The 27,558-nt window shown below is 41.4% G+C and overlaps 1 protein-coding gene and 1 non-coding gene across 4 annotated transcripts in view; both read right to left on the reverse strand.

Annotated features, from left to right (window-relative positions):
• Window positions 1-27,558, reverse strand: part of FBXO42 (F-box protein 42) — an 83,776-nt gene that overhangs the window by 31,142 nt on the left and 25,076 nt on the right. For all 3 annotated transcript variants that reach the window (XM_036025369.1, XM_036025370.1, XM_028512949.2), the window contains 3 exons: window positions 14,042-14,308; window positions 10,847-10,963; window positions 1,760-1,894 (listed from right to left, as the gene is read on the reverse strand). In XM_036025369.1, coding sequence (XP_035881262.1) covers window positions 1,760-1,894; window positions 10,847-10,963; window positions 14,042-14,308 — 519 coding nt within the window. The remainder of the gene's footprint in view (window positions 1-1,759; window positions 1,895-10,846; window positions 10,964-14,041; window positions 14,309-27,558) is intronic.
• LOC114498209 lies at window positions 13,400-13,505 on the reverse strand. Its single transcript, XR_003684656.1, has one exon. It is a non-coding gene; the product is annotated as a U6 spliceosomal RNA (small nuclear RNA).

Here is a 27,558-nt window from a genome sequence, read left to right on the forward strand (position 1 = left end):
ATCAGGGAGAGAACGATGCCACTTGCTCGGCTCTTACTCCTTTTCAGCCACTTCTTCCCCTACCCACAAGCGAACTGCGCCCTTCTGATGCTGATTCCCGTGCAGATGGGTTTGTATCTGTTCTAGGATCCTATGGACCCCTCCAGTGGACTCTTCTGTGAGACTGGGAGTTTTTCCTGCCCCCACAACCCCCACAGATTTGTACAGCCAGAGGTTTTGAGGTTTCACTTTCCCTGTGCTGGAACCCTGAGTTGTGTAGTCTTTCTCACTCCCCAGTTGTTCCTCCTGGTTTATCTGCATGTGTATGTGGGACCATCTGGTCTACCCTGACTGCCTGCCTCTGTCCCTCCTACCAGTCTGCATGAATGTGTCTTCTTTAACTTCTTGGTTGTTGGACACCTATACAGTTCCATTTTCTGACACTTCTGGTTGTTTTTTGATTTTAAATGGGCTGTTATCCTTCTTTTGGTTGTGTGAGGAAGTAAAGCATATCTATGCCTGCATCTTGGCCAGAAGCTTCCAATACTTTTAATAAAGAGCTTCATCTGTACAAGATCGAGTCCCACCTATGCATATCCTCCACTGTCACTGTGCTACTCCCTCCTCTCTTTGCCTACTGCAGGAGGAAGGAACAGAAGTTCACAGCTTTGGGGAAGCAACATGTAGCAGCTGCTCATAAAAGGGTTTTAAGCCCTTGGCCTAGACATTCATAGCAACTGTTATACAACTGAAGAGAAAGATAAACTAGCTTTCCCAATCCATTTAAAACTAGAATCATCTAGTCCTACACCATATGTCTCTCAGAGAGATGCGGTAATTTGTTCATAGTGACATGGAGAATTGGTGATTATGCCAGCAAATAAAATTCATGTCTCCTTAGTCCAGTGCCCTTTCTAATACACCAGCTTGCCTCCCACTTGATACTCAAAGTAGTAAATCAAGACCAAAATAAGTAGGGAATCTGCATAAGGAAAACCCAAGTTGTCTTAGTCCTAGGGTGAATTCCAACCTTGGAAAGCCAAATGAATAATGTTTAAGAAAAGCCTGCCAACAAATCGAGCAGAATACTTCATACTCAGTAGACTCTATTTCTCTCACATGAGCCCCTCAAATCGTATAACTGTGCCTTTTCAAACTGCCTCACCTCATGAGTGCAAAAACTATTGTTTTTATTTTATATTTTTTACTCCAAGAAAGTTTAGGTCAAAAAAGGAGAAAACAATCTCATTTCTTTCTGCCAGAATTTTGGCACAGTGGCACTGTGCAGGAATGCACCTACTGCGGAATCTTCCCACACTCCTGTGTTGTTGGAGGAACCAGCAGAGGCATGTTCCATGCACTCCCCAAATATCTCAGCTGGCAACACTAAAGGTATTCAGAGATCTTAGCCCTGGGACAATAGCTTCTGTCAGTCAACTACAGTTCTCACGACTCTATGTTTCTGCTCTTACTTCAATTTCATACCAAAGAGCATATCACATCTGTATAAGTAGTTGAGAAAACCACGCAAATGAATTCACACAGTAGTTTAGAGCAATTTTGTGAAGGCACAAATACTAATGATAAAGTACAAATTTTTAAAAAAATTCAAAGGCCTTACACAAGCATATCACTCTCAGCACTTACACAGCATATTTGACAAAGAACCCAGGGCCCGATTAACCTGTCCTTGAGACTAACACCGAAAACCATTTTCAGCAGTTTCCGTGCAAAGGTAGTTACATGTTAAGAAAGCAAAGATGAGCACTTTATCTCTTACCTGAAGCCAAAGGTCGAATCCATTCTTTGCTATTCAGGTCAAGTCGCCAGAGGTCATTGAAAGCAGCATTGCAACTGCTTTGGGTGCAGCCTCCAAACACATACATAGACTGATTAGCGTCGTAATAGCATGCACCTAGAAAGAAAACAATACATAAATAACTGATGTTTAATTCTTAAGTCCCTTTAATACCTTAACAATAGCCCATATCTTTCAAAGGTCAATTATTTCTCATATTTCACAACTCTTACCAGGTACCAATTTTCTATAACCAACCTGTTGTCTTCAGATTGGTCAGCATCACACTAACCTTTAAAATAAGGCCCGGAGAAAAGCAAAGAAAGGGTTATTTCTGAGCACACTAAGCAAAGTGACAATGATGCCATTAAGTACGACAGTATAGTCCCAGCTGGTGTGAGTCAGTGCATTGAGCACCGGCCTGCAAACCAAAGGGTTGCCAGTTCAATTCCCAGTCAGGGCACATGCCTGGGTTGCGTGCCAGGTCCCCAGTGGGGGGCACGCAAGAGGCATCACACATTTGATGCTTCTCTCCCTCTTTCTCTCTCCCTTCCTCTCTCTCTAAAAATAAATAAAAGATCTTAAAAAAAAAATAAGACAGTATAATTCTACCAGAGCACACACAAATTCATATTAAGGGCACTCAATGAGTGCCATTTCAGCACAGCGGCACACTCAATCTAAATCTGCACAGGGTTAGGGAAGGAGTCAGTGCTAACAGATGCACTGTCCTCCCATTTCTCTCCTCCAGTCCGCTCTCATTGGTTTTGTTTTCAAATGAAACCCAAAGCACAAACCAGTAAACAAGTCTTTATATCAAGGAGAATGAGGGAAACAATTTTAACCAATGCCACAAAATAAGCACACATGAAGACCAATGTAGCGCAGGGATCTCAGAAGTAGTGTGGTCCCAGGACAACCGACAGAAAAAGCACGAAAGCCCCTAGGTATAACCAGAAGCCATCAAGGCAGGCTAGTAGTGCTAAACAGAAAAATAGTGCAGTAAGTAACATTTAAAAAGCAGCAAGGTCTCTGAGAAGAGCCTTTTTAATTAGTTGATTATATACACCTCACCAATGGCATCATTCTGAAGAGGCAATGACTGCGAGAGGGCTGTTCCTCTAAAACTAGAAAGATCAGAGCCAGAGACTAGACAGGAGAGTTGAGAGCTAAGCTCTGCCACCTTGCTTCTCACTGAAAGCTCATTTAGTCTCTATCTTTTGGAAAAGATGACCACACGCCCCACAGTCCTGCATTTAGCATGCTGGATCTCAGGAGAAAGGCAGAGAAAAACTTCTTCTATTCAATTCACGTATACCAGTGGGAAAAAGACCTCTCAAAGTGCATGTGAAACTAAGCTTCAACAGTTAAGGGTCATATACAAGGAAGGGGAAAGTGAAAAGAAGGTCAGAGACTCAACCCACTAGTGCAACATTCCAGTGATCATTTAGCTTATTTGCTGATCTAGCTCGACTTGGCACATCACTGATTTTAAGATCTATTCTGAAATCTGGCACTATTTATTCAAGTTTAGAAAAAGGGAAATGCCACTGCTATATTACCCCTGTGATGTGTACTAGCTCTGGGAATAACTTTCCCTTTTATTTTTTCAAACTGAGCCCACTCAATAGGCACTTTAAGGAATCTCCACACTAGGAAGGCCAAGTAAGAAAACTGGGTGAGTTAAGGACCAATAAAAGCAGTGTGTTTAGTTACTTACACCCAGTAATTTCAGTCAGTGGAAGAAGTACATCCAAATCATCAGACCTCTGACACTGTGCAACAATGGAGCTGCAGACTTCTCAAATTCACAAAGAAATTAAAGAGACTAGAGATGTGAAGAAATGAAATACCATCTAATCATTGATAAATTTACACCTGCAAAATAGTTAATATATTCCCAGAACTCAAACACACTATAATGGCATATAAAGATTTAAATAATCTTAAACCTTCCACTGACTGTCTTTGCCTTTGAAAATAACTTCTAAATCAGTGTTTTAATCCACATCCCAACAAAAAAGTTTATTAAGAAGTAAAATCCTATAGAATTACATTGCTCATGTCTCAGATTTGTTAAAAATTACAAATAACAAAGGATCAAATTAGATGACATTAGGTACAGAACACGGATAATTAATGGTACCATATTGTAAACTCCACTGAAGAGCTACCCTTCAGATATTTTTGGTTTTCTCATACATTTCTTTCTTTCTTTTTTTCAACCCTCACCCAAGTACATGCCCATTGATTTTAGAGAGGGGATAAGGGAGGGAGCAAGAAAGGGAGAGAAACATCAAATCTGTTGCCTCCTGCATGCAGGCAAATGGAGACCAAACAAGCAACTTGGTCCTGTGCCCTGAACGGGAATCAAACCAGCGACCTTTCAGCTTTATGGGATGACGTTACAACTAATTGAGCCACACCGGCCAGGGCTCTCACACCTTTCTTGAACTAGCTGTTCCAACAAATGGGAAAATTTTGAATCTAACCAACTGGTGCCAAGCATAGAGAACATTCTTTTCCTCTTGGTAATCCATGCCTCCAGAACAGAAATTGGCAATGTCCTACGGCTTCTGAAACCTTAATTTGTGTCCTTTATAACAATGTTTAGTGAGGCAGACTCATGATGTGATATCTACAAGAGTGAGGGCTCATTGATGTCTCACCATTCCTCAAAGATCAACTCTTAGCAGCTGCTTCCTTTGTGCAGCAAAAGAGCGCAGTGCCTTTATTTATCAAAGAGGTAGCAAACATTCTTCTTCTCTATTTGGATTGAAAACTCAGCCAGCCGCTGGGCCCCATGAGGTTCTCAACCACATGTATTTTAATCCTATACTAAAATAAGGCAATTGGTATTTTCCTGCTTCTCTTTGAGCAAACAAAGGTTTCTGGAAGAGGAAGGCACAGCCCAAACTATGCAAAGATAATAGGACTAAAACGACAAGTTTCACACACTGTATTTTCAATGTCCAGCAGTCAATTATCAACAAAGCTTGGAGAGGAAGGGAGTCACTTTAGTTGGCTAAGTTTAGAACTCAGATATAATGGAATGAGAAAACTGCCATCGATAATACACTCAAATATTTTAGGCATCCTAGTGAACTTTGTTTATTGTCTATTTTTATTTTAGACACCTACGTGTTGTTCTGAGTGGGGGTGGGGGAACCAGACTAGTTCAATGGGCCTTTGAGAAAAAATTAAGAATTTACACAAATACCAGTGTTCAAGTAGTCATTTCCCTTTTACCCAAGTTCTCCACCCAAAGAGAATATTTTCCTTTCAGACCATTGGAATGTGCCATACAAAAGTTACAGTTCCTAATACAGTGTGAATAACCTGCTAAGAAATAACATTAAGAATGTTTATTCGACTGCTAAATCCCTTCAATCTTCGGAAATGGGTTTGATTGCTCCATGAACAATTATTGCAAGACACATACCTCAAGTTGGTGTCTAATACTCCCTATTCAAATGCAAGTCAAATATTCCCAATCACACACACAGCAAGCGAACAGTTCTTCAGCATTCCAAATACTTCCCTCCCACACTGCAGTCCTCTCAAACGCAAGGTATTCCGGTTGTTTCACATTTCCCCTGGTGCCTGGTAATCACTCGACAAATGTCCACTCTGACTTCTTTGCACTTTCAGGTGTTAAATTCTCTTCTGTTTCCCTGCTTGTCTCCAGGGAAAGGCCCTGAGGCTCTCATCCCATGCTTCCATAGACTCTGCTGTCCTGTGTCTCGCGCCTACAAGCTGGGACACATTTGCTAAGGCCTGTAATTACATAACTGTGGAACAAGCACGGTTGGCCACCCAGTCTGGACCTGCTTGCTGCTGCAGGAACGCGATTAGCCATGTGTGTGTGGAATGATCTGTTTGGAGCCGGAACACTAAAACCTTTTCAAAGCGTGACGCTGGGGACTCGACAGACCACTATGGCAGTCTGCAAAGGGCATCATCGCACAATCGGCAAAGAACCGCACGCGCTCGCCAAAACCCAGGAGAACTGGTTTCATTTTACTGCCCCTGCCTTTTTTGTCCCAGACCTTTTTTTTTAAACACTCAGGAAAGAAGCCGTACTGCTCATATGTTTGTTACATTTAATTCCACATTATTTAATAAATTATGATCCAGGTACTGTGAAAGATGCACAGGTGTCTCAAGACAGAGCAACTATCTATCCTCAAGTAGACAGCTATTTTGTGGAGGATCATCATCAGCATCCTATCATTTTGCAGTTTTAAAACCTTTTTTTTTTTTTTTACAAATGTTTCTTAATTCAATTTCCTAGCAACCCTGTGGCACAAGAATTTTCATTCACATTTTACACATGAAGAAACTGTGGATTAGAGGAGCCAAGGAAAGTGCTTTCTAAGTACAAGTTCTCTTGCATGCAGCTCTTGTATACGGAGAACTAGGGTAAGAGACAGACGGTTATAAACAATAAGAGGAAGGTATGAAGAGTGCATTAGGGGAGTCAAGCAGAGGAAGAAAAGAACTTAATCTCCATGGTGGGAAATTTGGGAGTAGTTTTTGAAGAAAGTGGCTTTTGGCTGTGTTTGTAAGACAAGCTTTAGGAAATAGGACATTTTCAGTCGATTAATGAGGGCAAACAAGTCTAGGGACAGAAAAGGAACGAGCGGGAGAGTGGATGAAATCAGGGCATCCAAGAAAAGCCACGAGGGGGGAGTTTGAGATATAACAAGGAGTCTTGTGCGCGTGGGGTCTGACTGTGTAAGGGTGCAACAGTGAGTCAGACTGACAAGGTAAGCTAGGCCTTGGAAGCCAGGTGGAACGGAAACTTCTCCGTGCAGTACAGAGGGGCTGAGGCTTTCTGGCAGAGGCATGACAAGGCTGGTTTTATGTCTCAGACCTGCAGTGTCTCCTGAAAGGAGCGCCTGTCATTTGGGGCAGGCTAATTCTTTGTGTCTAGTATCATCCCATTCACTGCAAGACATTGAGAATCCCTGGTCCTTGCTGACGAAATGCTTGTAATGCTTTCCAGTCAAGATGATGAACGACTTCACACATTCCCAAACGCCCTGGGAGGTAGCACTGTCCTCTGTGTTACAGATGACTGCCAACAGTGTCCAGTACAGGCTCAAATGAAGAGGGAAAGCAAGAAGGCTATTTAGACAAGACTTTGGAAAGATGGAACGATGAGATCATATGTATGAGTAATGGGGGGAAAATGGAAGTATATGAGAGAGAATGCTGAGATAGGGAAAAACGTCAACAGGATCTGACTTCTGTTGTTGTGGAAAAGAGAGGTATTACGAATGAATCCAAGATTTCAAGCTTGTATAATTGAAAGCATGATAATGCCATTAACTGAATTAGGGAGAGGAAAAGATTTGGGAGGCACTACTGAACTCCACTGTTAGCTGACGGATACGAAACATCCATGCGTCTCTGCGGCAATCGAGGCAAAGAACTGGAAATGTGGACCTGAGCTCAGCATGAGCTGGGGATAAGAAGTAAAGTTGAGCGCAGGGGATAAAGACAGGGTTGGAAGAGGTAGAGACTGAGGAGAGAAATTCAGGGAATTCCTTGTTTTCGACCTATTTTGAAAACTGCTATTTCTCTCGGTCCTCACCGGTCTCCCAGTTAGACAGCATGCAGAGACAGATGGAAAGAAACTTGAGCGACGGGCCAAAAGAGACAATGAGACACAGAGGCACCTCTTAAAAACCTATGGCACCTGTTCTCAGATTCCAAGTAAAGATATGAAAAAATTTTTAAGTAAAAGCAAGTATCAAAACCTACCAATCTCTGAACCTCTGGGAGCTTACTAACTGTATTATTTATTTCTACCTCTCCACCCCAAACAACTGCTTCTATTTTGCAATAATACTTTTTCAAAAGCTAGTTAGCCTTGGCCAGGTGGCTTGGTTAGTTGGAACATCATTCTGCACACCAAAAGGTTACAGGTTCGATCCCCAGTCAGGGTGTGCACAAGAAGGCAACCAACTGATGTTTTTCTCTCACATCGCTCTCTCTTCCCACCTTCTTCTCTCCCTTAAAAAAAAAAATCCTAAGGTGATGATTAAAAAAAAAAAAAGCCTCCCTCTCTCATCAGAAAGCTGAACTTTTACTATGATAATCATTCATATCTGAATACTTCCTACTCTGGTTTTTATTTTACCCAGATTCATTCGAGTCCCCTCATAGTTCTAAAATTGCTTTTTAAAAAAAATCTTTAAAAATCGGTCTTTAGACTTTAGAAACCTTATTTCTACCTCTTAATCCAATTACCTGTAGGTAACCAACGTTATCCCCCCTCAACAATGACCAAACGTGGACCCTTCCATAATTGCATTAAATACTCTTAGCAAGGATTCATTTCACTGTCTACTGCAGTACTGCCTAAGTGTGGTCTGTGGGCTCCTGAAAACATTCAAGACTCTTTCAAAACTATTTAAATAATAATAAGAAGGAGAAGAAGAAGAAGTAAGAGGAGGAGGGAAGTAAGGTGAAGCAGTTCATCGCCCTTTTCACTGTGTGCACATTTGCCCTAACAGGGCAGAAGCGATGCTGGGTACAAGTGCTGCAGCCTACCCACAATGAAGGCGGGATCTTCAACGATTCCAGGGATCACTGTGTTCTTCACGGCCACACACTCACAGGTGAAAAGAAACAAGGCCAGTCCTGACTTCACAGACCCCCAAAGGGTCTCAAAGGCAACCTCCTTCCCAGAGGTCCAGGAATCACCCTTTGAGGTTCATCGCTCTAGGGCACAGTAGCCGAATCCGGCCCTCCACCGTGTTTTATCCAGCCTGGCACCTTGTTTCCACCCGGCGGCAGCACCGGGCTCCTTGCCCTGGTTAGGGAGCAGTTACATGTACACAGTCCTAAAGTTACATTCGGCCCTTTGAAGGCAACTGCGAGGCTGGTGTGGCGCTCGGTGAAAGTGAGTTTGACACCCCTGCTCTAGGGGGTGTACAGCGGCACAAGTGAAATAGTTCCTTGAGAAAACTAAGAACACAGCAATAGTTTGGCCTATTCCTTTGGTCTATTTAGATACCATTCAAAAGTAACAATGAATTATAATTATTCACTGAACTATCTTCCGCATACAGAGTACAACATGTGATCAGCAGCCAGCCTCCGAGATGGCCTCCAACAATCCTCACTTCCCGGTATTTATTCCTTTGGTCAACCACGGTGTGACCAATAGAATATAGCAAAGAAGATGCTATCTACCTCGGAGATTAGGTTGTAAAAGACACCACAGCTTCTGTCCTGGTGTCTGACTCTCAGGTCATTTATCTGTGGGGAGCTCCTCCTCTGGTCCGCCGTTCCCTGAGCGAGCTCAGAAGTGCACCCCCCGCCCTCGTCAAGCCTTCGGGGGACTACAGCTCTGGCTGTCAGATGGACTGCAACCTCGGGGCGGGGGGGGGGCCCCGAAGCCAGAACCTCCCAGCTGGGCCTCTCCCAGTTTCCTGACCTTCAGAACTCTGTGAGATAATGAATGTTTCAGACTGCCAAGTTTTGGGGTATTTTAATGTAATATGGATAACTAATATCTTCTCTTTCCCCTCAAGAGTTCAAAATATAGTTTTTAAAAAAAAGACATATACATGTAGGCTAACAATGAAAGACAGTGAGTTAAGTGCCAAATTGGAATTTCAGGCGACAACATAAGCTCAGATCAGAAAAATATTTCCTATGGGCTAGGGAGCTGAGAAAGGTTTTTATGAAGGAGCCAGAAATCCAACTGAGTCTTCGAGGAGAGGCAAGCTTCTGCTAAGTGGACAGGAATACTCCAGGGAGGAAGAAACAAATACGGCAAAGTGATAGCTTGAAAGAGAAGAGCTCTTGGGGAAAACTGGGAGATGAAGTGATTAAATGTAGACATAGGTCAAATTAAAGAGGGCTCTGAATATAAGACTAAGTTGAGCTTTTATCCTGTAAGCAATGGACAGGCACTGAAGGTTTCTGAACAGGGAAGTAATAAAATTAAAGCAGTGCCGTGGCTGGTTGTGGCTCAGTGGACTGAGCGCCAGCCTGCAAACCAAAGGGTCATCGGTTCAATTCCCAGTCAGGGCACATGCCTGGGTTGTTGGCCAGGTCCCCCAGTAGGGGGTGCATGAGGGGAAACCACACATTGATGTTTCTCTCCCTCTCTTTCTCCTTCCCTTCCCCTCTCTCTAGAAATAAATAATCTTTAAAAAATAAAAATTAAAAAATTAGTTTGTCAAGAAAATGTTTAAAAAAAGCAGTAATCATGAGAACTAAGAGGCAACCCTCTCCTCAGTGAGCTCTCTTTTTGCAGAACCATTAATAAATACACCTTTACTGGCCTAAGATATACTACATTTCAATTTCACTTTGATGAAGGGATATGAATCACAACAAAATAAAATGTGTCCACAAAAATCAATTAATTGTACTATTTAAATTTGTATTTTATAATCAATAACTCTCACATTCAAAAATTTTATGTGACTCCAGTCAAATTCAGCATTTGCTGAGCATATACTATGTTAAAATAAAGTTATTATAAAACAGCGCTAAACTCTGGCCACTCCCTAAGCAAAATCTCAGAAATACCCTTGTGTATGTCATTCCTTTGTTTCCTCTAACACGATGTCAGATGTTTAAAAGTCTAAGCATGGCCCTGACCCGTGTGGCTCAGGTGGTTGGGCATCATCCCGCAAAGCAATGTTTGCTGCTTCGATTCCCTGTCAGGGCACATGCCTGGGTTGCGGGTTTGGCCCTGGGTCGGAGTTTCTCTCCCTCTTTTTCTCTCTTCCTTCCTCTCTCTCTAAAAATTAATAAATAAAATATTTTTAAAAAATTAAAAATAAAAATAAAATTCTGAGCATAACCTTGACCTCTTTGGAGTACAGATACCACAAAAACTCAATGAAAAGCAGAATATAAAATTATACCAAAGCACCTACAATGTACTTAGGCTCATGCTCTTCCCTCGTTCTGAATGTAAAATCAACATAAATCCTCATTTTACATTCCATGAAAAGTCAGACAAAACACGTGCCTCCAAAGCAGTTTTTGGAAACACAGGCAGGGTGGGTCCTGTATCCCTTCACAGTGCATACTTACTGTGTGAGAACCGCTGGGTGATCGGGGTTCCAGGGTAAGGGTAAGTCCGACTCTCCCACTGGATGTTTCCTTCCTGAACGGCCTTTATGAAACCATGGTAACACTGGTGGGCTACACCTACGACGGAAACAACAAAGGCCTCAGCCCAGCACTTCGCTTGTAAATCAGATTATTAAAGCTGCATCTATTAAATGTCTTGTCACTTTTATAAGACATGAATTTGAGATACTTCAAATTTTTTTTTATTTTTTCATTCAGGAAAAGAAAACAGAATCATATACTTTTAAAACTGGAAGATCCAATCCTTTCATTCACCAGGTTCAGGAAGGTTAAGTGACTTACTTGATCAAAGTTACAAAATTAGCTCATACTGTAATTCCGCTCCCTTTGTTATATCGTGATGCAACCCATCCAACAACCGGTATTAGTTATTACAAAGCAAAGGGGCTGGGAGGCAATGTAGCTTCGTGACTAAGAGAATAGTAAAACAGTACCTGGAATATAGTAAGTATTCAGTAAATATCTATCATTGGAACATGGCAACTAAGCATTCTCCGTCTTAAACAAGGAGATAAAATTTAGTTTACAATGGATTATTGTTTATAACTAAGTTGTTATTTATAATTAAGAAAATCTGTTTTAAAAAATGAGAACTTGGGAGTATTTGAGATTTTGCTCCCTGGCGTATGTCAGTTTGATTCAAATAAACTCACAAAAATTTTAAAAAACGAGTGAGAACTTTTACTATAATGGCAGACACAGGTCATTACACTTTTGTCCAAACCCAGAATGTTCGCCAAGTGCGAGCCCTAATATCACCTACAGACTTTGGGCCCTGATGATGTATCAGTGTAGGTTCATCGACTGTAACAAATGCACCGCTCTGCTCTGGTGGGGCATGCTGACACAGGGAAGGCTGTGCACGTGCTGGGGCAGGGGTATATGGGATACCGCTGACCCTGCTCAATTTTGCTGTGAACCTAAAACCACTTTTAAAAAATAGTCTATTTTTAGCCCTGGCTGGCGTATCTCAATGGACTGAGCTCGGGCTGAGAACCAAGGGATCGATGGCTCGATTCTCAGTTGGGGTGCATGCCTAGGTTGCCAGACAGGTCCCCAGTGGGGGGGTGTGAGAGGCAATCATATACTTATTCCCCCCTCTCTCCCTTCTCCTCTCTAAAAATAAATAAGTAAATCTTAAAAAAAAAAAAAAGACCAAGGTGGCACAAATGCCAAATGAAGTCTAAGAATAAATTCATATGTTGATTAGATCACAGCCCCTCATCTATTACTCCTCTCCCTATTTTAGGGGTGAAACGCCTATTTCCACAGTGTAGGGGCCAATCTGTCCCGAAGAGCCCACTCGCTCTGCCAAGAGAAGCAGACTGTGCACACCAGTATTACTAGTTACAAGCAGATGAGTCCAGGACCTGACAAGCAGTTTCAATACAGCTGGTCCTTAGACCTCCAGGGCGGACTTGGATAACTGACAAGGACTGCACTCCCCTGTGAGCCAATCTGATGCAAGGAAAGGATTTTAAGACTGATTCTTATCTAAAGGTTTTTCTCTTTCACGTTTCTGCTGCCTTGCTCCCACCAGGAAAGAACAAACTGCTACCAATCCTTGCTTGGATCAAAGATTATTGAACTGGCCTGGTCATCTTCATTTAAAAAAGTGGGCGGGGGAGGGTTGCTTCTGCCTAAAATGGAATAACACCAAATACCTGCTATCTTAAATTAAAAATACAACCCTGGCTGGTGTGGCTGAGTGGACTGAGCACCGACCTGTGAATCAAAGGGTAGGTGGTTTGCTTCCCGGTCAGGGCACATGCCTGGGTTGCAGGCCAGGTCTCTAGTTGGGGGTGCCCAAGAGGCAACCACACACTGATGTTTCTCTCCCTCTCTTTCTCCCTCCCTTCCCCTGTCTAAAAATAAATAAATCTTAAAAAAAAACAACAACATACAGCTCAGCCAGTAATCTCAACATTTAGCTAAAGCTGAACTCTTGGTTAGAAAATGAAGGGAAAAAGGGGAGAAACTCATTTTAAAAAGCAACAGGTATCCATAAGGACTGTGCTGTTTAGAGATAAAAAACAAGGGGTAAATGCTCTCACAAATCCACATTTGCCACAATTAGCCACTTTTTGAAAAATGTTTATTTTATTGGTTTTGCTATTACAGTTGTCCTTTTTTCTCCCCTTCACTCCCCTCCACCCTCAACTCCCCTCCCACCAGCATTCCCCCACCTTAGTTCATGTCCGTGGGTCACACACATAAGTTCTTTGGCTTCTCCATTTCCCACACTATTCCTAACCTCCCCCTGTCTATTTTGTACCTACCATTCATGCTTTTTCCTGTACCTTTTCCCCCATACTCCTCCCTTCCTGCTGATAACCCTCCATGTGATCTCCATTTCTGTGATTCTGTTCCTGTTCTAGTTGTTTGCTTAGTTTGTTTCTGGGTTTTGTTTTTTTTTTTTCCAGGTTCAGTTATTGACAGTTTGAGTTTGTTGTTGTCATTTTACTGTTCATATTTTTGATGATCTTTTTCTTAAAAAATATGGAACGCTTCACAAATCTGCATGTCATCCTTACGCAGGGCCATGCTAATGTTCTCTGTATTGTTCCAATTTTAGTATATTTGCTGCCAAAGGGAACAATTAGCCACTTTAAAAGGCAATATGATATCCTCACAAAGAACAAGGGCTTTGATGACAGACTGACTGTGAACCTTCGGTCCTTCGTTTACTACCTGAGTGACGGTGGGTAAGTCACTCAGCTGTACCCCGCCCGGTGTCTGCGTCTCTCATAGTGTGCTGAGAGGACTGTCAAGCAGTTCCAGTAGTGCCTGACAACGGGAAGAGCCATGTTAATGTTAGCTGCCACTGTTAGCTCAGATCTGTCCCCTCTCCGCCTATTCAAGAGCAATGTAATTTGCCACATCAGCTCTAAGAATATGCAGAAAATCATCTTCATTTTAAAACTTCAAATTAATTAAATATTATAGTAGTCAAGCTGCTCGTAAAACTAATAACCAGGATAAAGAGAAAAGGGAATGTACAATGTTAACTAACACTAAATTTTAGAACCACAGTAAATTTAAGGGAGAAAAGAGAAAATAAAATTGGAAGTTTAACAATAAACCATTCAAACAAATTTTAAATAAATACATAAACGTCTCCGGTTTCCACGGTACCTTTGATGAGCCGATACCACTGTTTGCAGACAAGGGCTGCAGTTTTGTGTTCCTGGTACGGTGACAGAAAGGACAGGATGTATTCCAAAACCTCTTCCGGCAGCTCGGACATGGACCTGTTATGTCTAGTCTCCTCAACCTCTAATACCGGCTGAGGCTCCTCATCTTGCTCCATTGTCCCTTCCAGCACAGTTTCTTCCTGGTCCACCGCCATGAAACTGTCATCTTCGCTGTCCGAGGAGCTGGCCATGACATTCCACTCGACAGCTACAGTGGGGAAGAAATGGCGGGGCATCAGTGCACACTGCTGGGAGCTCTGACACAGCGCAGGCACACACCCCCGAGCCGCCCAGGATGGGTTTGAGACCCTCCGTAGGAAGTCTGCTCTGCAGCGCTGGTCGGGAGCCACCTTGATCTGATAGGCACAGCTCAAGCACCAAGCCCATCCCAAATACCAAACAAGCCCTACAGGCTTGTCATTTTTTCACTCCACTGAAAACTATGATAGCCAAGTTCTGGTATAACCAGAAAACCAGAAAACCGGTCCTCTAACAATCCCCCTCACTCAAGGATGGGACTGGAGGACAGCAAAGGGAATAACAACTGCCTTCCCTTGGCCAGTAACATAACCTGAGACCTCAAACTTGGAAGGAAAAAATAACTGGGTGCTACAAAGAGTAGTGAGAATATTCTGAGGATGTGGTTTTAGAAATAACAGTTTTTCTAGCTTTTACACAAGATAAGTCACTTAAAAGGATAATAAATGTCCCAAGAATAGGCCTAACCAGCTAAAATACCAAATACAAGGCAATATTTATACTAGAAAACATCATAATAAATCCAGGAAGTGAAAAACTGGAAATGATACAAATGCCCCTCAACAACAGAACACTCAGCTCTTTTGCGGTGCACTCAGACAGAACACTGTGCAGCAAGGAGCCACAGACAGACACTCAGCTAAGTTTCAACATCACTGAGCAAAAGAAATCAGAAGAGCACATACACACAACCGTGCTTATATCAAATTCAAAACTAGGCAAAATTGATTTATGCTGTTGCAAGTAAGGACAGTGGTTAGCTTTGGCAGCCACTGGGAGGCTCCTGGGCTGCTGGTGAAGTGGTTTCCACTGGAATAATGGTTACACAGATGGGTTCAGTTTGTGAAAAATTCACCAAGCTGAACACTTAATGCTTAATCTTCTCTAAAGTTTACCAAATCAAGCCATGATCAAGTTACCTCTAGTGAAGGTAATTAATTTTAAAAAATTATTTTGGGTGACTTTAAAATTTCTTCTTTGTGCTATCCGTATTCACTAAATTTTATGGAAAGAGCATGTGTTAAACATACACACAGGAGCAACACCTTTTCACCACGCCCCTGATGTTTCATGCAATGCCTAGGGTAAAAAGAGTAGTAACAGGGCGGAAAGGATGATTTACTCAGGAAGTGCATCACAGGTTAGACTCTCCAGGAAGCAGACGCTAAAATACATTTAGGAATGAAAAAGGCTCAAAGGAGAGAACTCGTGTGAGAAGAAAAGCATTGGGCAGGAGGAGCTATCAGACCAGGACGCAGATCTGGCAGCTCGACCAGCGAAAGCTCAGGAGCGAGGCCGGTCGGTGAGAGTGGGGGGACTGGCGTGCTGGGTGAGAAGGCCAGGCAGGCACGTCACTGCTCTCTGCCCAGCCGTTGGCTGGGGGCTGCCCTGAGAAGAGGGTGACCCTGGCTCCAAAGCTGAGGCAGTCACCGAAGGCACTTAAGTTTCATTTAGCTACACTCCTTATGTTTAGGCAACAAGGTCTCTCTTGATGGGGTATCTGAGTTCATTTTATTATTTTGTTAATACATCTATTCCCCTCGATCCCCTGGTACCTGCCCAGACCAAACACTATGTCATCCAACTCATAAATTTCCAGCATTTTCTCTGGCACTGATGAAAATAATAAGAAATAACAGAAAGAGAAGAGTGGTTCTGAAATATACTTTGGGGCTTAAAGAAAGATCTGAAGTGTTCCAGAGGTAAGGGAGTTGGGGAGAGCAGAAACTAGAAACCTCCCACCTCATCTCCACTACTCCTGTAATTCATATACTAATTATGTATCACACCTTAAAAACTGGAAGAATGATCACATTCAGAAAAATGAAGACATATAACAAAACCCAAGTAGGTGCTAGAATATTTTTTTGACATTTTAAAAACTGTATTTTATTGATTATGCTATTATAGTGTTCCATTCCCCCCCCCTTTATTCCCCTCAGCCCTGTGCACCCCCTCCCACCTACATTTCCCCCCTTTAGTTTACATCCATGGGTCCTACATATAAGTTTTTGGCTACTACATTTCCTATACTATTCTTAACCTCCCCCTGTCTATCTTACACCTACCATTTATGCTACTTATTCTTTGTACCTTCCCCACCGCCACTCCCCTGCTGATAACCCTCCATGGGATCTCCATTTCTGTGATTCTGTTCCTGTTCTAGTTGTTTGCTTAGTTTTTGTTTTTGTAATAGGTTTGGTTAATAACTGTGAGTTTGTTGTCATTTTACTGTTCATAGTTTTGATCTTCTTTTTCTTAGATAAGTTCCTTTAACGTTTCATACAATAAGGGCTTGGAGATGATGAACTCCTTTAACTTGACCTTATTTGGGAAACACTTTATCTGCCCTTCCATTCTAAATGAAAGCGTTGCTGAATACAGTAATCTTGGATGTAGGTCCTTGCCTTTCAGGTCTTCAAATACTTCTTTACAGACCCTTTTTGCCTGCAAGGTTTCTTTTGAGAAATCAGCTGACAGCCTTATGGGAACTCCTTTGTACGTAACTGTCTCTTTATTCTTGCTGTTTTTAAGATTATCTCCTTATTTTTAATCTTAGGTAATGTAATTATGATATGCCTTGGTGTGTTCCTCCTTGGGTCCAACTTCTTTGGGACTCTCTGGGCTTTCTGGACTTCCTGGAGGTCTATTTCCTTTGCCAGATTGGGAAAGTTTCCTTCATTATCTGTTCAAATAAGTTTTCACTTTCTTGTTCTTCCTCTTCTCCTTCAGGCAACCCTATGATTCAGATGTTGGGATGTTTAAAGATGTCCTGGAGGTTCCTAAGCCTCTCCTCCTTTTTTTGAGTTCTTGTTTTTTCATTTTGTTCTAGTTGAAATGTTTCTTTCTTCCTTCTGGTCCACACTGTTGATTTGAGTCCCAGTTTCCTTCCCGCCACTGTTGGTTCCCTATACATTTTCCTTTATTTCACTTAGCATAGCCTTCATTTTTTCATCTAATTTGCGACCAAATTCAACCAATTCTGTGAGCATCCTGATCAGCAGTGCTTTGAACTGTGCATCTGATAGGTTGGCTATCTCTTTGTCACTTAGTTGTATTTTTTCTAGAGCTTTGATCTGTTCTTTCATTTGGGACATTTTTTTTTTGTCTTGGCATACCTATTATGTAGCAAAGGGAGGAGCCTTAGGTGTTCACCAGGGTGGGGCAACCCACGTTGTGTTGTGATGCTGTATGTGGGGGAGAGAACAATGGCACTTGCTCCGCCCTCTGCCAGTTTTCAGTCACTGCCCCCGTTTCCCACAAGCAGATTCCCAGGTGGGTGGGTTTGTGTATGTTCTAGGACCCTGTGGGTCTCTCCAAGGAACTCTCTTGTGAGGCTGGGAGTTTCTCCTGCTGCCCTCTCACCCCCCACAGGTGTTTTCAGAAGTTTGAGGCTTTGTTTCCCTGAACTAGAACCCTGGGTTGAGCAGTCCGTCTTGCTCCCCAGTTGCTCCTCCTGGTTTATCTGTACACGAATGTGGGACCACCCAGTTCACAATCCTCTGCCTCGCCTCATCCACCAGCTGCCACCTTGCCCACCCCAGTCCTCCACCCACCGCCTTGCCACGAGTCCTCTCTACCCAGCTGCCTGACTCTACCCCTCACACTGGTCTGGATGAATGATTCTTCTTTAACTCCGTGGTTGTTGGACTGCCATACAATTCACTTTTCTGTCAATTCTGGTTGTTTTTGTTTTTAAATTTGTTGTTGACCTTCTTTTGATTGTGTGAGGAGGCTCAGTGTGTCTACCTACGCCTCCATCTCGGCCGGCAGTCCCCAGCTGCTAGAATCTTGATGATGATGAACGCATGGCTAACTGGAAGAAGCGGGGCAGCCTACATCTCCTAGCCGGGGGAGGAGGCAGCAGTGGTAAAAGAAAGACAGCAGCACTTCCCTCCATCCCCCACAAGTACTGTATCGTCATGGATTTCCTGTAAGCTGTATCAGATAAAGGATCCTAGGTAGTTGTTAGCCCCTCCCACCCTGCCTCAGGTGAGCTGTTCTTCCCATGCTTAACTTGCCAGAGGGAAGGCCTTTCCACTTCCAGCCCTAACTCCTATCCAAAAATCATGTAAATATAAAACAAAAATTAAAATGTTTTTCTAGCAAAAAAGGTTGCCTTTTCTACTGGAAAAAAAATCAGTTCCCATAGTCCCTCTTGTTCTTTCCCTGCAAATGACCATTTATGATCTCCCACTGACTATCTTCCCTAATTTATTGACTTTCTCATATTTTTAACCCCTACTCAGGCCTGAAATTCACCAAAGAAAAGTACAAAAAACCAGTTCCTAGGATCTGGCCATGTTTTTCACATTTGAATTAAATATAGGATCTCAAATACAGTTGTTCTCTATATACCCTGACAGCCTGTGAACCTAGGGTCTGCTTTAGCACAAACTGAGTCATAAAGGCTGCAAAATGTTATTTATATTACTGTTTTTTTTCCCCAAGCAAAATAAGTCTGTTTGGCTCAATAAAACAATTTGCTTCCTTTCCAAATCTTCTCCAAGTATAATTAGCAAGCCCAAAGAAAGGGGGCCACACTTTCGCAATACCCAGTTTTAAGCAATTCTCACCATCCAACCGTTTCACTGTCCACAAATGCGTCAAACCCCACGCCCCTGAGGGCATGTCTGCTAACTCAGCCCCTAAACACAGATGCCGATGAGCACATACAGGGATGGGCTTGGATGCAATTCCTCCGAGATTACATGCCCAGCGTTAATTTGCACAGCCTTTCATTTTCACTTCCTTGATTAAGTAATGAAATCATCACTCATATTCCCAGAGCACATAGGGGTATTTTGAAAGTTTTTCATGCCAAAAAAGCCTTATAAAACATTTCACATATAAGTGTGTTACCTTAATTAATGAATGTGGTGTTCGTGAAAGTCTTTAAAAGAAACCTTCCTCACCCTTCACGTTTGAGTCAGGCCTTTCAGTTTCCCCACAGTGAGAAACCACAATTTGAAGTCAATTTACTGGACTACTTCAGGGCAGAGACCATTTGCCGAGGTACCTTGTCTTCCTAGCACTGGACAGTCCAATGAGCCAAGGTTTATGGACATTTCTACTCACAAAACCCTTGTGCTGACTTCATGTTATTTTATAATAGAAATTACATCATTAGTACATCCAGGAAACAGACCCTTATATGTCACTAGATATTGTCAAGACATTTTTTATTGGTCAGAATGAACATACTTCTCTGGTTCCTTGAATTTTGACCTTTTAAGGTGCGCACTGGGCTGAGTCTGCTGCCAGAGGCCTGACCCGTACCCAAGGACAGGAATGGCACGGAAGAAACCATTTATTAGACCCAATGGCATCTTTTCCTTTGAAAAACTACTATACTACATCCAACTAAATTCAAACAAGTTTTGACAATCCTTTTGAAGTATAAATTAAGGTTAAGATTTGGAGACCAGGAGATCTGGCTACTGTTTCTAGTTGTAGTACCATGTGACCCAAAGTAAGTAGTACACAGTTAGATAGGAAAACCTCTCAATCCCTAAGTAATATAAGTGTCCCACCTACTTCACCAAGATTTTGTAAAAATAGCAGATATCAACAAACTACTCTGAATACAAGGGTAATCAATTAAGTTGTGAAGAGTTTAAACTGATTCAAAGAGCTTTGGCTGGTGTAGCCCAGTGGATTGAGTGCCGGCCTGCAAACCAAACAGTCACTGGTTCAATTCCCAGTCGGGGCACATGCCTGGGTTGCAGGCCAGGTCCCCAGTAGGGGACACACGAGAGGCAACCACACATTGATGTTTCTCTCCCTCTTTTTCTCCCTCCCTTCTCCTTTCTCTAAAAATAAATAATTAGAGTCTTAAAAAAAAACCGATTCAAAGAAATTCAAAATAGGGACGAAACTCCTTTGTATTTCACTTAAAAGTAATTGCTAGTCTTAGTATAATATTTGATTAATCGTGCCTTTGATTGTATACAACTACACATTTGACAATCCTCTTGGAATAAACATATCTTTATGAAAATCAGAATACATTTCACTTACCTAAAAGGAAGCTGAAGATTTAAAATGCAATCAAGCTTATTCACAATTTCAAAAGGTTAAAGAAATGCAATTAAGGGATCTTCTCCCTGATGGGTATTTTACCAAATGCACATATTACTTAATATTTTATCTATATTAACAGAAGCTCATAATCCAGAGGCTCCTTAGTTCCTGACAGTCAAGTTTTGACAAAAAAGTCTAGAAATAGAATAACCCAACATAACTACTGTTGCTATTAGTAAACTGTGAGCTATTTTGACAAATTCAGAGAGCTATTTCTATAAAGCATTCCAAATTTAATAACAGATATCAGCTGCTGTAAGCTTTTTTAAATGAATAACTCATCAATGTGTTATGCAATTAAAATTCCCTTTAATAAAATAGAAAAATAAAGTATTTCCCCAAACTACCCACCAGTCTACTTTATCACTCTTCACAATGGTTGATATTAAATGAACCACTTTAAGATGAGTACAGAGTAGTAGTAGAAATGGACCAGTGCTGAGCCATTCTCTATAGTCATATGTAGCAGCCAAAGGATTTGTCATTACTAAACATAAATGGTCAATAAAAATGTACTAGTTTCAATCATCAATGAAAATACTCTAGGTTCTGCAAACACTATACGGAAAACCATACATTCTAGGTTCAGCAAAATGTTTCATTTGGTAGGAAAAGTAATATCCAAATTTAGATTTCATGGGAGCTTGAATTTTCAGATTTTAAGAGACGATAGTAATAATACACGAAGTATAGGATAATTCTTTTAAGATTTTTATAGGGAACCTATCGAGTGGTATGGGAAATGTAGCCCAGCCCCTACTTGGATAGGCCAGTGGGGAGCGAAGTCGGCACACAGGACCCACGCCCATGGATAGGTGTTCCCGTGGGGAATCAGGCCTACACTGCACCTAGGCTGCTATGAGACTTGCTTTTGCTACAACTCCCTCAGCCTGAATTAAGGCAGCAAATGTTTACTGTCTATCTCTAAAGGAACATCCTAAAATTTGTGCTAAACCTCCCAAGTATGGGGTGTGACCAGTTCAACTACTTTTCCGCTTGATCTGAAACATCCTTCTCTTTGAAGTAATTAGCAACATTCTTTTGTTTGTTATCGGTAAAAGGTAGTCAGCTACAGCGAACCTGTGCATAGTAACCTGTGTATGAGGACCATCCGCAATGTAATGCACCCAGAAAAGCAATAAAAGCCTCTCCCGGCAGGGGTCGAGGCCCTCTCTCTCACGTAGGGAGCGGCTATGCTGTCCCTTTTTCTCCGCAGCACTTCTGCAGTCCGTGTGCATTCGTTCGTCACAGCCACAACACAGACCCGGAGGGCCGGGGTCCACATCAGATTTTATTTAATTAATTTTTTTAGAGAGAGGGGAAGGGAGGGAGAAAAAGAGGGAGAGAAATATCAATGTGTGGTTGCCCCTCACGTGCCCCCACCTGGGGATCTGGCCCACAACCTAGACATGTGCCCTGACTGGGAATCGAACCAGTGACCCTTTGGTTTGTAGGCCCATGCTCAATCCACTGAGCTATACCAGTCAGGGCGCATTTGTAATAATTTAACATAGCAATGATTTAAAACAAAAGGCTTTCATTTGAAGTACAGTATCAATCAGAAGGGAGTTAAATGGGAGAAAGGTGCATTAAGATACATTTTTCTGGGCTTGGAAATTTTTTCCTCTCAAAAATTATTTCAGAGAGTAAGACAAATGTAAAGGAGTAATAACCATACTATAACAAAAAACTGTATTAACTCAAAATGGACTTCATTAGCCCGCAGAAATGCTCAAAGCACACCAACCTCTCCCTCTGTGCTCCCACAATGCTAGTACCCGCCTGCATACCAGCCATTACTACACAACAGCCACCCCGTATCTGCTGCAGATGTATTCCAAGACCTCCAGTGAATGCTTGAAACCTCAGATGGTGTCAACTCCTACATATACTATATTTTTCCTATACATACACACATATATACACATATAACTATAATAAACTTTAATTTATAAATTAGGCTCAGTAAGATATAAATAATAACTAATAATAAAATAGATTATTACAATACTTTATAATAAACATGATGTGAATGTGGTCTATCTCTCAAAATATCTTACTGTACTATACTTACCTTTTCACTTAAAAGACACGCTTTAGAGCTTCTCTTTGTCATTATCTGAACTGTCGGTATTATTACTCTTGTACTTTGGAGTCATTATTAAGTAAAAGAAGGGTGACTTGAACACAAGCAGAGATACCATGACAGCTGATCTGATCATGTAGGTGGCCACTAAGTGACTGGTGGGGCAGGGAGCATTTACAGCATGGATATACTGGACCAAGGGGTGGTTCACATCCCAGGTAGGATGGAGTAGGATGGGTCGAGATTTTATCATGCCACTCGGAATGATGCGCAATTCCATTTTTTTTTAGAAAATATTTTATGTATTTATTTTACAGAGGGGAAGAGAGAGGGGGAGAGAAGCATCAATGTGTGGTTGCCTCTTGCACGCCCCCTACTGGGGACCTGGCTCACAACCCAGGCATGTGGTCTGACCAGGAATTGAACCTGCAACCTTTCATTCTGCCAAATGACACCCAATCAACTGAGCCACACTGGTCAGGGCATGATGAACAATTTCAAACTTATGAATTGTTTATTTCTGGAATTTTCCATTTCATATTTTTGAACTATGGTTAACTGCAGGAAAGGGAAACCATGGATAAGGAGGGCCAACTGTACTTCAGTTGTCTGTGTCTCTTCCTCTCCCCTTAAAACACAATAGAAAATAATTTTATTTCCCGCATCCATACAAGCTCTCAGCAAAAGGCTACCCAACAAATAAGCAAACACAGCTTTACGAATTCATTTTAGAGTCAACAACAAAATCTAAATATTAACTTGTAGATATTCTGATTAAAAACAAACAAACAAACCAGGAACCTCCTGTCAAAAATTAAAATAAAAAAATAAAATCACAGAGTTCAGATGGGTAAAGACAAAACTGAAAGAGGAAGGGTAAAAGCAGGGCATGAAGAAGCAGGAATTTCTATTCTTAAATTTAAAACGCACAGTATCTAGGCAAATCATTACTGTTTTTAAGATATTCAGATGTTTCTGCCATTACACAGCCTTACTCTGACACCAAGAGTAGCGTGTGCAAAAACCACTGCATGCCGGGATTCTCTTAACCTTTTGGGAAAAGGTTCTATTGCCATAATGGTTCCCAGACTTCTGAATTTCACAGGTCAGCAATTTTTCTGGACTGACACAGGATCAAAACCTTCATTTTCCCAAATAAGGACCCAAAACCCTACAAAACTCAAAACATATACACACACGCACACACTACCAAAGTTAGATATTTCATTTTACCACTCACTTGCTTTGTGAAAAAATACCCACAGACATTTAAAACAAGTTATATAGTCTAAATTTTGTTCTTACCAAGTGTGTATCTTTTCTTTAGGCCAATTTAAATTAAAACTAGCCGTGTCCAGTCGGCTGGGAACCACTTGCTAGGACTAGAAACAGAGACGGAGGCTGCGGCAAGCGCTCATGAAGATGAGTGCGGCCCGGTTCCTTTCAGAAACAGCTCAGCTGCTCTTTACTGCGGCGGCTGGTGAGTTTACACTGCTTTTTACTTCTGTGTTTCCCCCACTGAATTAAGGTCTATATTTTTAAAAGATTTAACTCTTTTTCTTTTAAACTGTATTGAGTAGTATATCAGTTAAATTTTATTACTGTTAATCGGGGTATGAAAGTCAAGCTATAGTTTCAAAACTTTCCATAGAAGCTAAATTTTTAAACACCAGGTTCTCACGCAAGATGCTATTTTATGCTATTTTCCAAAATGTCCTAAGTTAGAAAACTCTTCAGGATCCGGAAAAAAAGTCTATGAAATAGTAAGAAAAACAAGTCTCCCTGGGCTGAGAATGCCTAAAGCAATCACCACCTCCCAGCACCAGTTCTACCCACTGCAAATCTATGTCAATGGAAGAAACAATTTTTTAAATAAAATTTACTGTTTTGTACATTTAGTTCTCATTAAATAAATATTTCCCCTGTAATTAAAAAAATTAAAGAAAACTTTGATTAAAAATTTCTTCTAAATACATCTGTTATCTTGTACAAGTACCTCTGCTATTGAACAGGAATACGCGGATAAGTATTTCCTTCAGAAGGAAAAGTTCATACAGAAACAGGAAAAGTTCAAGAATATACTGGATTTGGCAGTGTTTATCAATTTAAAATGTGCAACCCTTTTGGCTCAGCAAATTAACTTTCAGGTATTTTTCTAACACAGACATCCAGACATGTGCACAAAGATGTATGAACAAGTGGAGGTTTGTTGCATCTTCTTTGTAATGACAAAAACTTCTAACTATATAGATGTCCATTAATAAAAGAATGGCTACATAAAATGCTGTATCTAAACCATAGAATTTAAAGCACTAGTTTTTAAAAATGTGCATATTTTGGCATATGTTGACATGAAGACTCCAAAACAATTATATAAAAATGCAAAAATAATATAGTAGCATTTATGTTAAAGAATAAATCAATGGCTGCCCACCGCCAGAATTCAGATTCCCAAGCCCACTCAAACCAAACCAATCAGCACCACCTCAGGGGAAGGGGGAGGCTGGAGCCCTCTCCCTCTCACTTTTAATGAAGAACTCACTCAGACAATTCTCTCACACCAGGTCCGCAACAACGACCAGACAGTAAATCAAAATGACAAATCCAGAGCAGTGAAAACACACGAAAAAGTGAACTTAAGAGCATCGTCTCTGAGGAGGGAAAGGAGCTTTTGCCTTTTTAAAACTAATTTTAACAGCCAAGCATGTCATAGATACAAAACTGCATACAGGTGCACAACTGACGAACAGTACGACAGTTCCTCAAGAATTAATCAGAACTGCCACATGATCCAGCAAGTCTACTTCTGGACACAAAACTGAAAGAACCGAGAGCAGCGACTCAAAGAGATATTTCTACATCCATGTTCATAGCAACATCATTCACAATAGCTAAAAGGTGGAAACAACCCGAATGTCAATCAGTGGATAAACAGACAAAATGCAGCTTATAATCGCCATGGAATATGTTATTCAGCCGTAAGCAGGAATGAAATTCTGACACATTAAATGGGAGAAGCCTGAAGAAATTATGCTAAGTGGAACAAGCCAGATGTAAAAGGCTAAGTACTGTGTGATTCCATTTATGAGGTACTAGTCAATTCGCACAGGGAGGAAGAAGAATGGTGGCTGCCAGGGGCTGGAGGGAGAGGAGAACAGGCAGTTATTGTTTCATGGTTCAGAGTTTCAGCTGGAGAAGCTATAAACATTCTGGGACAAAGAATGGCAAGGACTGGACAACAACATGAATGTACTCAATGCCACTTACCTGTACACTTAAAAATGGTTACAGTGGCTCTGGCAGGTGTGGCTCGGTTGGTCTGAGCATCATTCTGTAAACTAAAAGGTTGTGGGTTTGAGTCCCAGTCAGGGCACATGCCTAGGTTATATAAAATCAGAATTATCTGTTCCTTGACTATTTGACAGATATTGCTTGTAAATCTATTTAGATCTGGGGTTTTCTTTGTGAGATTTTTCTGTCCACTGATTCCATTTCTTTGTAATAGGTCTACCTGAGTTTTTGGTTTCTTCTTGAGTTTTTTTATTATATTTCATTTTTCACAAAAATGTGAGAGAAATTACACAGATGGCAACTAAACAATGGGAAGATGCCCTTAAACAAGGCATATCTTTACAACAGGCCAATTTAACCTCTTAAATCTCCAACAGATGTCACTAAAAAGTCTGTTCACTTATACAGCACCTGTCTCTATTACCAGCTTCTAAATTTCTACTTGACTTCCTTTCTCCACCACTACATTGTATACTACTCGAGGGCAGAGACTAAGTCATATTCATCTCTGCACATCTGGCACATATAATTTAGGTGCCACATTACTATTAATACTTTTTCTAATGAATGAAGATCACAAGATCCCTTACTGAGGCTGATGTTACTGACTCACTTCCAGTTGCCAAGTATATGCTTGCTTTCTTCTTTTTTTTTTTTTTGAGATTTTATTTAATTTTTAGGGTGAGGGGAGAGAGAGGGGGAGAGAAACATCCACCTATTGCACTTGCACGCCCCCAACTGGGGACCTGACCTGCAACCCAGGCATGTGCCCTGACTGGGAATTGAACTGACAAACTTTTGGGTCATAGGCCGGCGGCACTTGATCCACTGAGCCACCCCAGCTAGGGCGCCAAGTGTACTCTTGAGATGTTTAATGTTGCAGGACTCCTATCTGACCACACTTGCACACAACTCTTTGTGACCAAAGGCACAAAGCCATCTATAAGACAGCTGGCCTTAGTTGGGAGTAAAACATAAAATAGGTCTTCCTTCACTGCTGAAATGACTGAAATAAAACTGAATCTTGAACTATCCGCTGCACCTACACTCCTTGCTAATCAAATGAGTCAACCACCTAAGTATAAAACTGTAAAACAACAACAGAAATAACACACAAAAATTATCAGGGAGAAAAAAATGCCAGTATACTACTCTATACCAGATTATGAATAAATACCATCATTCAGTTGTAGATTCTATGGCACTTGGATTGTTTGAGGACATAACTATTCTTTTATGGAAATCTCTATGTTGCCAGGGGCCTAGCTTAAAACACAAAACCGCCAACTTTTTAAAATTATATTTTATTGATTATGCTATTACAGTTGCCCTGATTATTCCCCTTTGCTCCCCACTCCCTCAGATAATCCCTCCACCATTGTTCATGTCCATGGGTCATTCGTATAAGTTCTTTGGCTACTTCATTTCCTACGGTGTGCTTTGTATTCCCAGGGCTATTCCATAACTACCCATTTGTACTTCTCAATCCCCTCCCCTCTTCACCTATTGGCCCACACACCTCCTCCCAACTGGCAACCATCAAAACACTCTCTGTATCCATGATTCTGTCTCTGTTCTTGTTTGCTTAGTTTGTTTTCTTAGATTCAATTGTTGCTAGATCTGTATTTTTTGCCATTTTATTGTTCAGTTTTTATCTTTGTCTTAAGTAACTCCCTTTAACACTTCATATAATAATGGTCTGGTGATAATGAACTCCTTTAGTTTTTTCTTTGTCTGGG

Source organism: Phyllostomus discolor, chromosome 5, assembly GCF_004126475.2.
Source record: "Phyllostomus discolor isolate MPI-MPIP mPhyDis1 chromosome 5, mPhyDis1.pri.v3, whole genome shotgun sequence".
Taxonomy (NCBI): domain Eukaryota; kingdom Metazoa; phylum Chordata; class Mammalia; order Chiroptera; family Phyllostomidae; genus Phyllostomus; species Phyllostomus discolor.